Genomic DNA, 13389 nt, shown 5'->3' on the forward strand with positions numbered 1-13389 from the left:
GCGAGGCATTTCGCTGTGTTGTTTTCGTATTTGGAAGTAAATACGTGTGTAAACGTTGAGTTTACGGTGTTGTGTGATGATTGCTTAATTGCTGATGAATAATTTAGCAGTTGTTGAAGATCTTTCCTGTACATAGCGTAAATAAATTTCCTGTGTTTTTATCAAGAACTGTGTTCTCATTTCAAGAAAGTGGAAGTCGCACCGAATCCGTTACAGTATATACGATCTATATTCTCACTGCAAAAGTTAATTGATTTATTTATTCACAATAAACTTTTGAGCTTACTATTTTGCTTTTACGTTCCTGAACGAAATGAAAATATTTTCTTTTATTTTTGTTGTTTCCATGGTAACTACTTTTGTTTCCCCTTATTTTATTTCTGAGATTGCAATAAATGAACAAGGCACTAGTGACATTATAAAACGCGTGGATCAATATCCCATCGCTATTTTTCCATCTTCCCTGCTAGATTCATTCACATGGAATCGTCTTTACTTGGCAGATTGCCAGATTACATAAAATCCGTGGTCAAACAGTAGCTGTGTCCATTTCCGCTTGTAAACCGGATGTTAGCCTTTCTATCTTACCGGTGGTCAGAGTACTTTTTTCTTTTACGCAATGGGAGAATTAGCGTGAGTAAGTTGTATTTTGTGACCAAGAGTTTTTTTTTTTTCCGCCTGGATTTCCAAACAGCTAAAATCGGAGCCGAAAAGTTGGTCTCTTCTCTCCCGATTCATTGCGAACTAAAGATGAAGATAGGGAAATATTTTTGGCCGCTAGTAGCGAGTTGAAGCAAAGTTTTTAAGTTTTTGGTCGCGACTTACAGTTACCACCCATTTTGTAAATAAAAAAAAAATAATAATTTGAATTTTGACATCTTGAATTCAAATTATGCTTTTCGCAATCACGAATTTGTGTATGTAGGCGTGTGTGTTTGTGTGTGTGGGGGGGGGGGGGGTATGTGTGACTGTGCGTAGGGGGTATGTGTGTTTGTGTCTGTGTGCTGGCATAAGTGTGTATGAATGTGTGTGTGGGGAGGGATATGTATATTAGGGTGGACCGAAATAAGCCGAAAAAAATTTTTTTTCGAAATCAATTTTTGGATAGCGCGCAAAAGTTGCGTGATGAGCTAATTAGCACTCACAAAAAATTTCTTGGATATTAAAAAATATCTAGCCGGCGCTATTTGACACTAAAAAACCGAAAAAAATGAGAAACATGAATTTTTGTCGAAATTTTTTTAAAAAAACTAAATTCCAAATATTTTGCTGGAATGCACCGAAAATGTTATATAATAAGCCAGTTCGAGCCCATAAGATGTTTCATTGCTTTTAATGAGCATTTAACTGCTCCTTTCGGACATCAAAAAATTGGAGAAAAACGAAAAAATATTGAATTTTTTTAAAAACCATTGTGAAAATTATTTTTCAAAATTAAATCATAGACTAATTAATTAAATAGCACTATTAATCATAGTAATTATTATCACGCAATAATATCATACATTTTCTAGAATTACATATAAAGATATTAAAATTTTGAAAAAGAAATCTTCAAATTTGATTTATAATACCTCATGCATAATGAATATTATTTTTTGGAATAATATTGTCCCTTGTTATCAAATGATGGAAGCTCTTTCCTAGCTTGAAGTTTGGCACGAATGTATCCATCTTGTGCAGTTTCACCACGAACTTATATTGCAGTTTCGGTTATTAGTTTCACACAACGTTCCACAGCTTCCGTGTGACAGGGAAATTTCTCGAAACAGCTGTAGGTTGTTCTTTGCACATTTCATTCAATTGTTGGTCTTTTAGATGCATTGTAAGAGGTGACTCTGTTGCAACACAGTTTGCCCAATGAACTAAATCAACATAATCAATAGCTTTAAAATTGAGTTTAGGACGCTTAAAAAATCGTAGAGTTCAGAATGCACCTAACAGCTAATTCCCGAATGTATTTTCTTGAGTCAAACAACATTGTCAACAATAGCTGTTCAGGATGAGGGAAATATGCATTCTTTGTTACCTTATCCACTTTTCCAATAGCCATTTTTCTTACTGTCCTTTGATAAATTAGAAATTGTTTTTCTCTATCAGGGACTTTTGCTTTTTTTTCTGCAATTACACGAATATAAATCTGCGCATTTGCAGGCACAAACGTCAAACAAAGTCGTAGCCTCTGCTTTAAATTTGCCTAGCTTTGATTGTAAAAGTTGCGTCTTTATATTTTTAGCATTTTTTGTTGCGCTATTATATTTAGAATAATAAGATAAAATCATGGCAATCACTCTTCTTATCGAAACAAGGGGAAGGGAAGCACGCCCCCAAATATCAATAACTTTTTTTGCAACTACAGCGGCCACACTTGCTGAAGATGGTTGCTTACTTCCTTCTCCCTTTATTTGCATCTTAGTGATTTGATAACATCTGATAATGTCCTCATATGTTGGAAGAAATAAAGCATCGGGAGGAGACAAATCTCTTACAGGTCCAAATAGAAGACTACTTGCGCTTGCTCGCGTTACTTTCTTTTTCGCGCGTTTCTACATAACAGTCGTGTTGTATACCAAAACAAAGATAATACAAATACAAAAGTGACGACCAGCAACAGGCTCTGGGCCCAGCTAGACTGGTCCTAGTCAATTTACAATCCCCAGTGAAGATCAATGGCCCTCTTAAAACTATCTACTCCCTTGCTCATTACCACCTCTTCCGGTAAACTGTTCCAAGGTTCCACTACCCTGCTAAAATAATAATTTTTCCCAACATCCATGTTAGCCTGAGATTTAAATAGCTTAAAACAATGATCCCTTGTCCTGTTTTCAGTGCTAAACTTCAGCCCCGTAACATCTTTCATGCAGTAACATTCGAAATGTCCGGCTCCCGTTTAAAAAACTTCAGAGGATTCACATTTTTTTAATACTCAAGGGCTTAATTTGTCAAACATATATAAATAGTTATAACATAATCTTAAGAATAATAGAAGCAGTTGAGCGCCGTTTATTATCCAGGAGAAACAATTGGAACTGAAGATTAAAACATTAGCATCTTATGTAACTATTTTTTATTTGAGTGTGTGCATTTTTAAAAATTGGCGAACAAATGTCGCATAAAATTGATTGAATTTTCACTGTTTTTTCTAAGTAACGTATTGCGTAACATTTCAGTATTTACTTATTTTGAAACTACTTTTATTTTTTTTTTTCATTTTTCCCATGTGTCAGTCTTAAAGGAGCGTAGCTAAATATTCTACGAAATGTATAAAAGTCTTTGAGGATTTCAACTAATTCACTGACAGATACTTCTAATGTTTGCTGAAACTAGCTTCAAACTTTTATTTTTACCCCCCCCCCCCATTTTCTTTTTTTTTTTTTTTAAGGGTATTTTTCCCTTTTTTTTTTTCAGTTTTTCAAGGTCAAATAGCGCCGGCTAAATATTAAACAAATTTAGCGAAATTTTTTATGGGTAATAACGGGTCCATATAGCAACTTTTCCACACTATCCAAAAACAGATTTCCGAAAAAAGTTTTTTCGGCCCACCCTAATGTATATGTGTGTGTAGCCATATGTGTTTGTGTCTGTGTGCAGGCATGAATGTGTGGGAAGTTGTGTGTATGTGTAGGTGTCTGTATGTATGCGTGCGTGTATGTGTATGTGTGTGAATGTGTTTGTGTGTGTGTAAGTGTGCGTGTGTAGTTGTGTATGTATTCGCGTGTGTGTAGGACATGGATGCAACCTGGAGACGGCTTTCGCTAGAGGAGCAGCATCGTGAGGAGCCGGTCGACGGTGATGGTGCAGAGGGTGGCGGTGGGAAAATAAAATGATAGCACGCCAAAAACAGTCAAATAAAAGCAATAAGCAATAGTGATTGCTCAAAAAAAAAAAAAAAAAAAAACCCTGAGAACTTATTATATAACTGCTACTAAAACAGAATACGTATCAGTTTAAATTTTGGACAATGTAATTAATTAGTGGCATGACCGTTAATACTCTGTGTGTGTGATCAAGTAGTAGCTACTCCTTTTTCCACAGTCGCCGCATTTTTACTTCCTTTTACAAAAAAGGAAGTATTGTATTCGCGAAAAAATTTTCACTCAAAAATCGCCCTTAATTTCCATTTTGCTCAACCCCAAATGAATGTTGAGTTTTTTTTTCGATTCGACCACATGCGGAAAAGTGCCTAAGAATGTATAGACACGCGAAATATCCATTTTGACCATCACCGAGGTAATTACAACGACTTTTCTCGTGACGTCTGTATGTATGTGCGTATGTGTGTATGTGCGTATGTGCGTATGTGCGTATGTATCTCGCATAACTCAAAAATGGTATGTCCTAGAAAGTTGAAATTTGGTACATAGACTCGTAGTGGGGTCTAGTTGTGCACCTCCCCTTTTGGTTGCTTTCGGATGTTCCTAAGGGGGTCTTTTGCACCTTTTTGGGGGGAAATCATTGTTAATTTCGATGTAAACTCAAGTGGCGTTATAATTTGTCGGACACTTGGCGATATATCGCCAGTCTTTTGGTCGCCAAGTTTTGTCGCCAACTTGGCGACAAATTTGGCGGAGTTTTTTTTTTGGTTTCAATTTGGCCATTGTTGGTGATATTTAGAGAATAAATATTGAATCACATTAAAATAACGAATAATGGGGAAATGACATTAAATTGGAGTAAAAGGAAGTCATGTGATGCACACATCAGCTCGTTTGAAAACCATAAAGCAATCAAAGTAGCTTTAAATTGCTACTAAAATAGAAAAACGACCAGCTTAAAAAGCTGTTGAGAGGCTGGACAACGGATTACGGACAATACGGACTGGAACAATACGGACTGGAAATTATTTCATTTTTAAGAGGTATGTGTTGTGACCAAAATTGATGTTAGCATAGGTGTGGTTGAAGGGAATGCGCTTGGCTGACGAATAATCCTAAAATTTTTAGTCGCCTCTTTCTTTTCGTATTTAGGCGACTGCTAATCAGGATCTTCTTCGCAAACGCAACACGCTGATGAGTGATAGGATTTTAATATAACTAATGGAAACAAATTATGATAGTGAGTCAGATATTGAACGACTGATGAATTTGTAGTTGTCTAATTTTTTTAATGCAATCAATTTTGCTTTCATCAAATTTTAGTGTTACATAGTAGTTTTATAACAATGCTATAAATTTCGAGCGCGAATGCTTCGCTCAGATCAACTAGTTATTTTTAAAAAAATTTCACCCAAAAATCGGCCTTAATTTCCATTTTGCTCACCCCCAAATGAATAATGAGTTTTTTTTTTCAACCCGACCACACGTGGATATGTGCCTAGGAACGTACAGACACCCGAAATATCCATTTTGACGATCCCCGAGTTACGCACAACGAGTTTTCTCGTGACGTCTGTATGTACGTATGTATGTGCGTATGTGTGTATGTGTGTATGTATGTCGCATAACTCAAGAACGGAATGTCCTAGAAAGCTGAAATTTGGTACGTAGACTTCTAGTGGGATCTAGTTGTGCACCTTCTTTTTTTGGTTGCATTCGGATGCTCCAAAGGGGATCTTTTGCCCCTTTTTTGGGTGGAAATCATTGTTAATTTCGATATAAACTCAAGTGGTGTTATAATTTAGCGGACACTTGGCTATATATCGCCAATTTTTTGGTCGCCAAGTTTTGTCGCCAACTTGGTGACAAATTTGGCGTTTTTTTTTTTAAATTTTTCTTTCTTTAAAAAAAAATCTGGCTTTAATTTAGCCACTGTTGGTGATATTTAGAGAGTAAACAATTGAATCATATTAAAACTGCCAATAATGAGAAAATGACATTAAATTGGAGTAAAAGGAAGTCATGTGATGCACACATCAGCTCGTTTTGTTTTAAAAGGGATGGCAATTTTCTTTTTTTTGAAATAGTTTTGTCAAAAAAACTTTGATATATTCAAGGTATGTGTCACAGATGTTCAAGAAACGAAAGGAAAAAGTTTCGTTCAAGAGCTGCAGAAAGAATTTGGACCGGGAGCGGTCATCTTTAGCTTATGTGACGTTACGAAGGAAGAAGACCTTAAAAGTAAATAATTTTAATATTTTTCTTTTCAACTGGGCCGTGGTAGCCCGATCGGTAGAGTGTCGGATTCGGGGCCGGAGGGTCCTGAGTTCGAACCTCGATGGTCAAAGAACCACCGTCGTCATTAAAGGTGACTGGGCGACGTTAAATATGCTCGTAGTCTCAATGTCCTCCAAGTGAAACGATACCTCTGGGGGTGCTAGCACCAGGTAGCTATTTGCTCCTGGTCTAGTTCTAAATTCTCATTAACTGTTCGATCCGGTGATGGTGCTGCCATCTATCGGTATAAAAAATAATGTGGGCAAGGCACTTAGTATGCAGTCCTCGACATAAATACAGTTGTAGTCAGTTGTGACTCGGAATCGAAATCGAAATCGATTCTTTTCAACTATAGTTGGGGCGAACCTAACCTGGCAGTCTTCGTATGGCGTGATTAGGATGTGTGTAACCGTCATAACGCTGCCACGTTAGGTTTGCCCCAATTATAGTAGATCATTAATCTACACTTTTTAATGACAGATGGCTACTTTGATTATTTTATGTCTTTTTAAATAAAACAAATATAAACATTTACTGCGATTTTAAAACTTAATGTTGCATAAAAATAAATGAACTATCAAGGTAAGGTGGTGCAAGTGCATCCACGGGGTAAGGGCGTCCCCAGAGCAATATGTGAATACGGACCTGAAGAAACTTCTGACGTGAAATATGTTAAGTTAATAACGTATACAGTCGAGTCCCGACTTACGCAAAGGAAGCGTTCCAAGATTCTTCGCGTAAGTTGAAATTTCGCGTTGTGGAAAAGGGTATGTGTAAGAACTTTTATAAACATACCCATACGATTAAAGACACTTATAAACACCACCTCAAACTGTTAAAAACCATTTCTTAACTATACATTACTATAAAAAAATTGAATTTTTATTTATTGTAGTTTAAAAAAATCGTTTTATTTAACATAAAAAACTGCTACGATGCAGAAAGTCAATGATCAATGGGAAAGGAAGACGTAAAATAAACCACTACAGTACGTACATTATGTAGTAAGAAAAACAAATGCACTATAGTTGTTGAAACTTTCTCTTTTTCCTTCTGTCTTCACAGTTTTAAATGAAACAGCGCTCTTAAGTGTCATTATTTTCATCAACTTTACCATATAGAATGAAAAAAATAAATGGAAAATGAGGAGTAGTTATTTGTATAAGCGATGTTTAGACTAGTAAGGTGTAGGAAATTCCGCCCTCAGCGATGTCAAAGGGATGAAGGTCTATTCACGAAAAAAAACCGCGATTCCCTTCGGAAAATTTTCATGTTGCGGGTGAAGAATTCGCGTTGGGAATAAAATTCTTTACCGGGGAAAAACTCGCGTTATAGCCATTTCGCGTAAGTGGGATCGCGTTGTAGCGGGAGTCGACTGTAATGATAATTCCTCTAACTATAGAGGAGCACTAGCACTGGCTTACATTCATGAACACAATCAGTACATGAAATATGTTAAGTTAACGCATAGTGATAATTCCTCTAACTATAGATGAGCACTAGCACTGGCTTACATTCATCAATCAGTACATGAAATATGTTAAGTTAACGTATAGTGATAATTCCTCTAACTATAGATGAGCACTAGCACTGGCTTACATTCATCAATCAGTACATGAAATATGTTAAGTCAACGTATAGTGATAATTTCTCTAACTAGAGAGGAGTACTAGTACTGACTTACATTCATGAACACAATCAGTACATGAAATATGTTAAATTAATGTATAGTGATAATTCCTCTAACTATAGATCAGCACTAGCACTGGCTTACATTCATCAATCAGTACATGAAATATGTTAAGTTAACGTATAGTGATAATTCCTCTAATTATAGATGAACACTAGCACTGGCTTACATTCATCAATCAGTACATGAAATATGTTAAGCCAACGTATAGTGATAATTTCTCTAACTAGAGAGGAGTACTAGCACTGACTTACATTCATGAACACAATCAGTACATGAAATATGTTAAATTAATGTATAGTGATAATTCCTCTAACTATAGATGAGCACTAGCACTGGCTTACATTCATCAATCAGTACATGAAATATGTTAAGTTGACATATAATGATAATTTATCTAACTAGAGAGGAGCACTAGCACTGACTCACATTAATGAACACAATCAGTGATAAATTATATGTTTTGTAAAGAGCTTCACCGTGAAGATTTAGAAGGCTGGAGTTTCGTTTCTTTTTGAGCAATCACGATTGCTTATTGTTCTCATTTGTCTGTTTTGATGTTTCCTATGATTTTATTTTCCTACCATCTCCCTCTGCAGCACCACCGTCGACCGGCTTCCCGATGCTGCTCCTCTAGTGAAAACCGTCTCCAGGTTACGTCCATATTCAATATACACACGCATACATACACACACCTGCACACACTCATGCCTGCACACCGACACAAATACACACGCACACACATACACACACACACACACACACACACACACACACACACACACACACACACTCATGCCTGCACGCAGACACAAACACCCACGCATGCCTGCACACAGACACAAACACCCACGCATACATACACACACGCACACACTTATGCCTGCATGCAGATACAAACACACACGCATACGTACACATACCTATACACACATACATACCCACACACTCATGCCTCGACACAAACACACACGCCTACATACACACACACACGCACTCGTGATTGCGAAAAATATAATTTGAATTAAAAATGCCGTAACTCAAATTATTTTTTTTTCTTCTTTTCTTTCTTTCTTTCTTTCTATTTTTTTTGTCGCATTAAACAATTGGAGTCAGCAAACGTAAGTTGTTTCCATTTAGTAATAGTTACTAATAGCATACATGACGTATTTTGATTAAGTTTTGTAACCAGACCAGTGGCGGATGCAAGGGAAATGCCACTTGGGTCACGAACCCCCTAAACCGTCGACAATATTATCCAACCATCATTATCGCATTGGTTCATTTTAAATAATGGTATACAAGATGGAGGGATGTATGTAGAATATCATGCAGATATACATGACGTATGAGGTAGTGAGAAGCAAAGGGATACAAGTAGCAAAATTAAAAGCTTGGAGATAACCCCTCCTCTGTCTTGGGGCAAGAGATAGTACGAGTATCCCTGGTAGGTGCTGCTGTATAGCATGATTTAGAAAAAAATATCAATGGAAGTCTACCAAGGATGTTATCTTTAAATGCGTTTTACTCAAAACTTGAAAATGTTCACTTACATTACTTTGCTTCGCACTGCCTCATATGTTCACGACTTTACCCTAATTTGCAGTTTAACTGCAATTTCTGCTGTTCAAAATTTATGTCACATGTTTTATCATAAATTAGTTTTTGAGTGATCGAGAAAAAGCTTTGGACGGTAGTGAAGAACCAACAAGTCCTACCAAAATGGATAAATATCATTCGGTCATCTTTCTCTCTCTTTTTTCTTAAACCTTAGTTCACTAATAACGACAATTTTTACTTCCTTTTACAAAAAAAGGAAGTATTGTATTCGCGAAAAAAATTTCACTAAAAAATCGACCTTAATTTCCATTTTGCTCACCCCCGAATGAATGCTAAGTTTTTTTTTCGACTCGATCACACGTGGATACGTGGATATATACCAATAAGAACGTATATACAAGCGAAATGTCCATTTTGACGATTCCCGAGTTAGTTACAACGAGTTTTCTCGTGACGTCTGTATGTACGTATGTATGTATGTATGTATGTGCGGATGTGCGTATGTATGTCGCATAACTCAAGAACGGTATGACATAGAAAGCTGAAATTTGGTACGTAGACTCCTAGTGGGGTCTAGTTGTGCACCTCCTCTTTTGATTTGTCGCCAACGATTGCTTATTGCTTTCACTTGACTGTTTTGTTGTCCTATGATTTTATTTTCCCACCGCATTGCCACCCTTTGCAGCACCACCGTCGATCGAATCCTCACGATGCTGCTCCTATAGCGAAAACCGTCTCCAGGTTGCGTCCATATACTACACACACACACACGCATACATACACACACACACACACACATATATATACATACACACACCTACACACAAACACAAACACACACGCGCATACATACAGACACCTACACAAACATACACACAACTAACCACACACTCATGCCTGCACACAGACACAAACACATATACCTACTCACAAACACACATACCCCCCACACACAACACACACACGACTACATACACACACACACACACTCGTGATTGCGAAAAACATAATTTGAATTCAAGATATCAAAATTCAAATTATTATTATTATTTTTTTTTTTTTTGAGTTAGAAATAGGGTATTAATTTTGCTTTTATTTGTTTATAGGGACTTTCGATTTGACAGTCGGCACGTTCAAGACGGTGAATCTTTTGGTGAACAATGCAGGCATTGTGTGGGAACAGAACCCGAGGAAAACGATAGATGTCAACTTAGTAAGTGCGGCATTATATTGATTGTTTATTTTTATTTATTTAATTTCTCTCTTCGTGATGTTTCCTAGCATATTTTTAACACGAACTAAACAAATCTTACGAAAGTATTCACCGAAGTAAAATTTTTGGTAAAAAAGGTAGCTACTTACTGAAGCGGCTACTCCAATTTGCTCAAAGGTCCCCTGATTTTAATAAGAATTACGGTCGGCTCTGCCGTAGGTTTTTGGAAAAGCGCAGGTTAGGTTTACAAGGCTTAGGTTTACAATAAAATACAACGCGAAAATTTCATAAAAAGGGTTTAATATTTCAACCTCTGTTTAGGAGTTTTCCCCCCTTTCCATAACTAAGGGGAATTTGGAAATAAATAAATAAATAAATAATGAAAAAGCAGGAGTCGGAGTCGGATGTTTCAAAATCCAGGAGTTGGAGTCGGTAATTTTTCTTCCGACTCCGCAGCTATGCTAATAATAAAGCTGAAAAATTGTATGTCGGGATCTATGTCTGTTATGCGCAGAGCGTCTAGACCGTTGGTCCGATTTTCATGAAATTTGGGATAAAATTAGTTCGTAGCGTAGAGGTGCGCCTCGAAGCGTGAGCACCTCGAAGCGATTTTTCAAAAGTTTTATTTTGTTCTTTTTTTATTCCAATTTTAGAGCATTTTAGCGAATTACCATTACATGGACGAGCAAATTAGCATAACATGTATGAGAAAATTAACATAGCATATTCGCAATAAATTCATCATCCAATATTTGTAAATATACAGGCGAACCAAATGACCTTTTAATTGTCTATTACGGGCAAAGCCGTTCGGGTAACGCAGTTGCTAATAATACGCGTAAACATCCCGTTTCACGAATATTCTTGCAACCCCCCTGAATTCCTGGGCAATCAATCAAAGGACCTCTGTTCCAAACTTGTCAAAGATCCGATGTAAACTGGATTTGTATAACGAACTACAAAACACCCTCATGCATCACTTTTTCCATACATGTACAGAGATTTGTGCTTGTTTGTTGTCTAAAGAAATTTTAAAACTTATACATTTGCCTTTTATTATCTGACTAGAGGACCCGACAGACGTTGTTCTGTTCGAACTTTGTAAATTGAAAAGTTAAAAAATTTCAATAAACTACCAAGTGTTTGAACCGTTTTGATGCAAAAAAATAAGTAAAAAGAAAATGATTTAAGCTGCTTTGTGTCAGAATTTGTATATTTACTAAAACTTGATTTACCTATTGCCCACTGAGCAGTTGTTTTATTAACTATTTTTCTCCTGTACTTGATATCTTGTTCCTTCAGCCATACTCAAAGGTTAAAAAGCGTCCTCAGATATTAATTGCAAAAAACTAACTACCCATCTAGAACAAACGGGAAATCCCGCTGCAACATCCCCCATATCAAAAGACATAGGCTAAAAAAATGATAAAAATAGTTCCCTGAATAAGCGAAAATCGCTCCCCCTCCCCCTCCCACTCCCTCCCGATATGAAATAAACATTCTTCTCAACTAAAATAACTAAACAATCTTCAAAAATGAAAAACAATTACAGTATTTGCAATTTAAAATATTTCAGCAAATAAAAAAATATACATTAACAGTAGCAAACAAATCATCACGCAACTGTATTGTTTATGGTCAAAGTCGCCAAGCCACCACGTTTCTGTAATCCAGCCGATCAGTGAGCGAAGCGAACTCCGAACGATTAGCAGTCCGATCTTTTGAACGAAAACTTCATATATTGCCTAATTTGTTCTTTCCACCAAAGATAAAAATCTTCCACTGCACTGATTATGTGTGTACAGAACTACCCTGTTGTAATTGATTTGGACGAAAATAAAATTTGTTTCGTCTTTAAATTCCTCCATCTTTTCCTTTAATAATGTACTGATTAGTTTGATAATCCTTAAAGTATTCTTGCCATTGGTGTCAAAACTCAGATGGATTTGAGTACTTAACTTTAAAATATATCATTGCACCTAAAATCGTTGCTTTCAAGAAATGAAGGCTTCACTCACTCTCTCTCTCCCCCCCCCCTCTCTCTCTCTCCACGTTTTATCTATTCCCAATTGACATATTATAGTAGGAAATTTCATTACAAAAAGCAGAGCTGGCTTTCTTATTGTCCTTTGGCAACGAGTTAAATATTTCAGTTCTCGCTCAACAATAGATTAAAATAAATACTAATCATTTGGGAGATTTAGCCATCCAATGTTTAAATTAATTATTTCATTAACAAAGATGTTTTCGATTCGATCCATCGCGCTTCGAAACCATGCTTGCCACAACTTAATTAAGCATAAAATATTTGATCAAAATCTGTCCAGCCGTTTAAAAACCTTATGGTGACAAACGTCCGCACAGAAGATTTTTATATATCAAGATAAAAAGTTGTTATAGACTTTGTTTTTTGCAGATGGGACCTATCTTTGGCTGTCAACTCGCCCTGAAGTACATGGGGAAAACAAACGGTGGAAAAGGAGGTGTTGTGATCAATATAGCATCAACTGGAGGTTTAATTTTTTTTTTTGTAAATTAAAAAAATAATCATGTTGCAGTATTATTTTTCCTCACTACTTAATGAAATTGTTGTAATAAGTTAACTCAAAACGCAGTCTCAAGTTTTGAACCCTGCAGGTCAATCTATTTAATTTGATATAAATTATTTTCAAATAAAAAAAGAAACGACTTCAAAAAACAAAGAGGGACTAAAAAGTAAAAATTAATTGGTCATACTTACATACGATTTCCTACCCAAACGTAGAAATCAAATTTATTTTACAATTCCAGTACAAAAATCAACTAAACTAAACACCCAATTATAAAATAAACTC

The 13389-nt window shown here is 36.2% G+C and overlaps 1 protein-coding gene across 1 annotated transcript in view; it reads left to right on the top strand.

The window, feature by feature from the left end:
- Nucleotides 1-13389, top strand: part of LOC129226060 (15-hydroxyprostaglandin dehydrogenase [NAD(+)]-like) — a 32238-nt gene that overhangs the window by 6850 nt on the left and 11999 nt on the right. Inside the window, exons 2-4 of the mRNA XM_054860640.1 lie at nucleotides 5933-6056; nucleotides 10449-10555; nucleotides 12972-13068. Coding sequence (XP_054716615.1) covers nucleotides 5933-6056; nucleotides 10449-10555; nucleotides 12972-13068 — 328 coding nt within the window. The remainder of the gene's footprint in view (nucleotides 1-5932; nucleotides 6057-10448; nucleotides 10556-12971; nucleotides 13069-13389) is intronic.

The sequence above is a fragment of the Uloborus diversus genome, chromosome 7, assembly GCF_026930045.1.
Source record: "Uloborus diversus isolate 005 chromosome 7, Udiv.v.3.1, whole genome shotgun sequence".
NCBI lineage: Eukaryota > Metazoa > Arthropoda > Arachnida > Araneae > Uloboridae > Uloborus > Uloborus diversus.